The 2,078-nt window shown below is 51.2% G+C and overlaps 1 protein-coding gene across 1 annotated transcript in view; it reads left to right on the top strand.

The window, feature by feature from the left end:
• Positions 1 to 2,078, top strand: part of TLR5 (toll like receptor 5) — an 11,472-nt gene that overhangs the window by 2,788 nt on the left and 6,606 nt on the right. The window contains 3 exon segments of the mRNA XM_023744952.1: positions 1,012 to 1,926; positions 1,928 to 2,012; positions 2,015 to 2,078. Of these exon segments, the coding sequence (XP_023600720.1) occupies positions 1,444 to 1,926; positions 1,928 to 2,012; positions 2,015 to 2,078 (632 nt within the window). The 5' untranslated portion in view covers positions 1,012 to 1,443.

Genomic DNA, 2,078 nt, shown 5'->3' with positions numbered 1-2,078 from the left:
CCATGCTGTTGCGAATGGTAAAAGTTCCTTTTTTTTTTTTACTGCAGCATAGTATTTCATCGTGTAGATGTGCCACAGTTTTCTAATCCATTCATCTGCTGATGGGCACTTGGGCTGTTTCCAAATCTTAGCTATGGTGAATTGTGCTGCTATGAACATAGGGGTGCATATATCCTTTCTGATTGGTGTTTCTGGTTTCTTGGGATGTATTCCTAGAAGTGGGATCACTGGGTCAAATGGGAGTTCCATTTTTAACTTTTTGAGGAAACTCCATACTGTTCTGCACAGTGGCTGCACCAGTCTGCATTCCCACCAGCAGTGCATGAGGGTTCCTTTTTCTCCGCATTCTCGCCTGTACTTGCTGTTGTTGATTTATTGGCGATTGTTTATGTGCTCTTAACCATGGGACATCTATAAGAGGTGCTGCCGCTGTCATCAGCTTGCTTTATGGGCCACTGGTGACCTTTTTGAGTGTTGTCTCTAGCCCCTTCCCCCCGGGAGCCTGGGGACTTATTGTAAGTTCGCATCGCATGGTGATAATTTAGGAAGGAATCCATATGTCACCTGATGGCAGAACTAACAGCATCAGTAACTGTTCATGCTGCTTCATCGTCGTCATTTAAATACACGGTTTGGGGCCCTGGCCGGTTTGGCTCAGCAGATAGGGCTGTCTTGTTACCACAAATTCAAGGTCAAGCCACGGAGTTGAGTGTCTGCATTTGGGGGCCAGCCCGGCGTCATCTGTAAATAAGGTAGGAGTGAAGCCAGAAGGCGTTATTCTCAGCCAGCATGCTCGCTCCCGGGGCTCTGTAGGGATTTTCCTGGCTGGTTACCCGAGATGAGGATCCATTCTGATGCTTGGGTTTCAAACAGTCGCTGCAAAACTGCCAGCAACTCGGGGGCCAACCTAGTTTCTTTCCCGCAAATAGTATCAGAACATGTGTATCCGACAGTCACTTAAAACCCTCCTTTGGGAAATCAACGTTTCTGTTCTCTTCCCTTCTAGAGCAGAGGTCAGCAAACGATGGCACGTGGACTGCAGAGCCTAAACGAAGAGTTTGCCAAGCCCTGTTGCGGAGTATAAGACACGGCGGTGCTTCTGTGTCAACGAAGCGTTAAGCAACATGAGGCTGGAAGGGGCCGGCTTCACGAGGTCAGTGAGCCCCCTGACATTGGGTGCAAAACTTGATCGGTGATGCAAAGGTGCCTTTTTTGGAAGGCGAGGAATCGGAGCTACCATCAGCTGCTCGCGGGGGTCCGTGACCTCAAAGCAGGGAAGCCGCCTCGGGGTGTAGGAAACGCAATAGGAGGGATAGAAAGACGGCGAGAACAGCGCTATACGCACCAGAAAATACCATCAACCGCCGTGTCCAGGGAGCCAGAGGGTCTAAGAGAGCAGCAGGTGCATGACATTAGGGCTCAAGTTCTAAAGACCCGTGTGCAATGCCTCGAGCTCAGAGAGCTGTGTTTCTATTCTCCCTTCTCCATAGGATCATGGGAAACCACCTTGACCTTCTCTTGCGAGTGGTGCTCCTGGCCAGCCCTGGGCTTGGGATGTCTTCCTGCTCCTCGGATGGCCGCATCGCCTTGTATCATTTCTGTAACCTCACCCGGGTCCCCCAGGTCCCCAGCACCACTGAGCGCCTCCTGCTGAGCTTCAACTATATCCAGACCGTCACAGCCGAGTCCTTCCCCTTCCTGGAGCGGCTGGAGCTGCTGGAGCTTGGGACTCAGCTTACCTCCTTCACCGTTGACCAAGAAGCCTTCAGGAACCTGCCCAATCTCAGGATCTTGGACTTGGGCAAAAGTACGATAGGCTTCTTGCATCCGGATGCCTTTCAAGGGCTGCCCCGTCTGTTTGAACTCCGGCTCTACTACTGCGGTCTCTCGGATGCTGTGTTAAAAGACGGTTATTTCAGAAACTTGCCCGTCTTTGAATCGCCTGGACCTGTCCAAGAATGAGATCCATAGCCTTTCCCTTCACCCTTCGTTCCAGGAATTAAATTCCTTGAAGTCATCGACTTCTCCCTCAACGACATACCCATTGTCTGTGAGCATGACCTCCAGCCCCTCCAAGG

The sequence above is a fragment of the Myotis lucifugus genome, unplaced genomic scaffold, assembly GCF_000147115.1.
Source record: "Myotis lucifugus unplaced genomic scaffold, Myoluc2.0 scaffold_500, whole genome shotgun sequence".
NCBI lineage: Eukaryota > Metazoa > Chordata > Mammalia > Chiroptera > Vespertilionidae > Myotis > Myotis lucifugus.
This window is presented reverse-complemented; position numbering and strand designations above follow the sequence as displayed.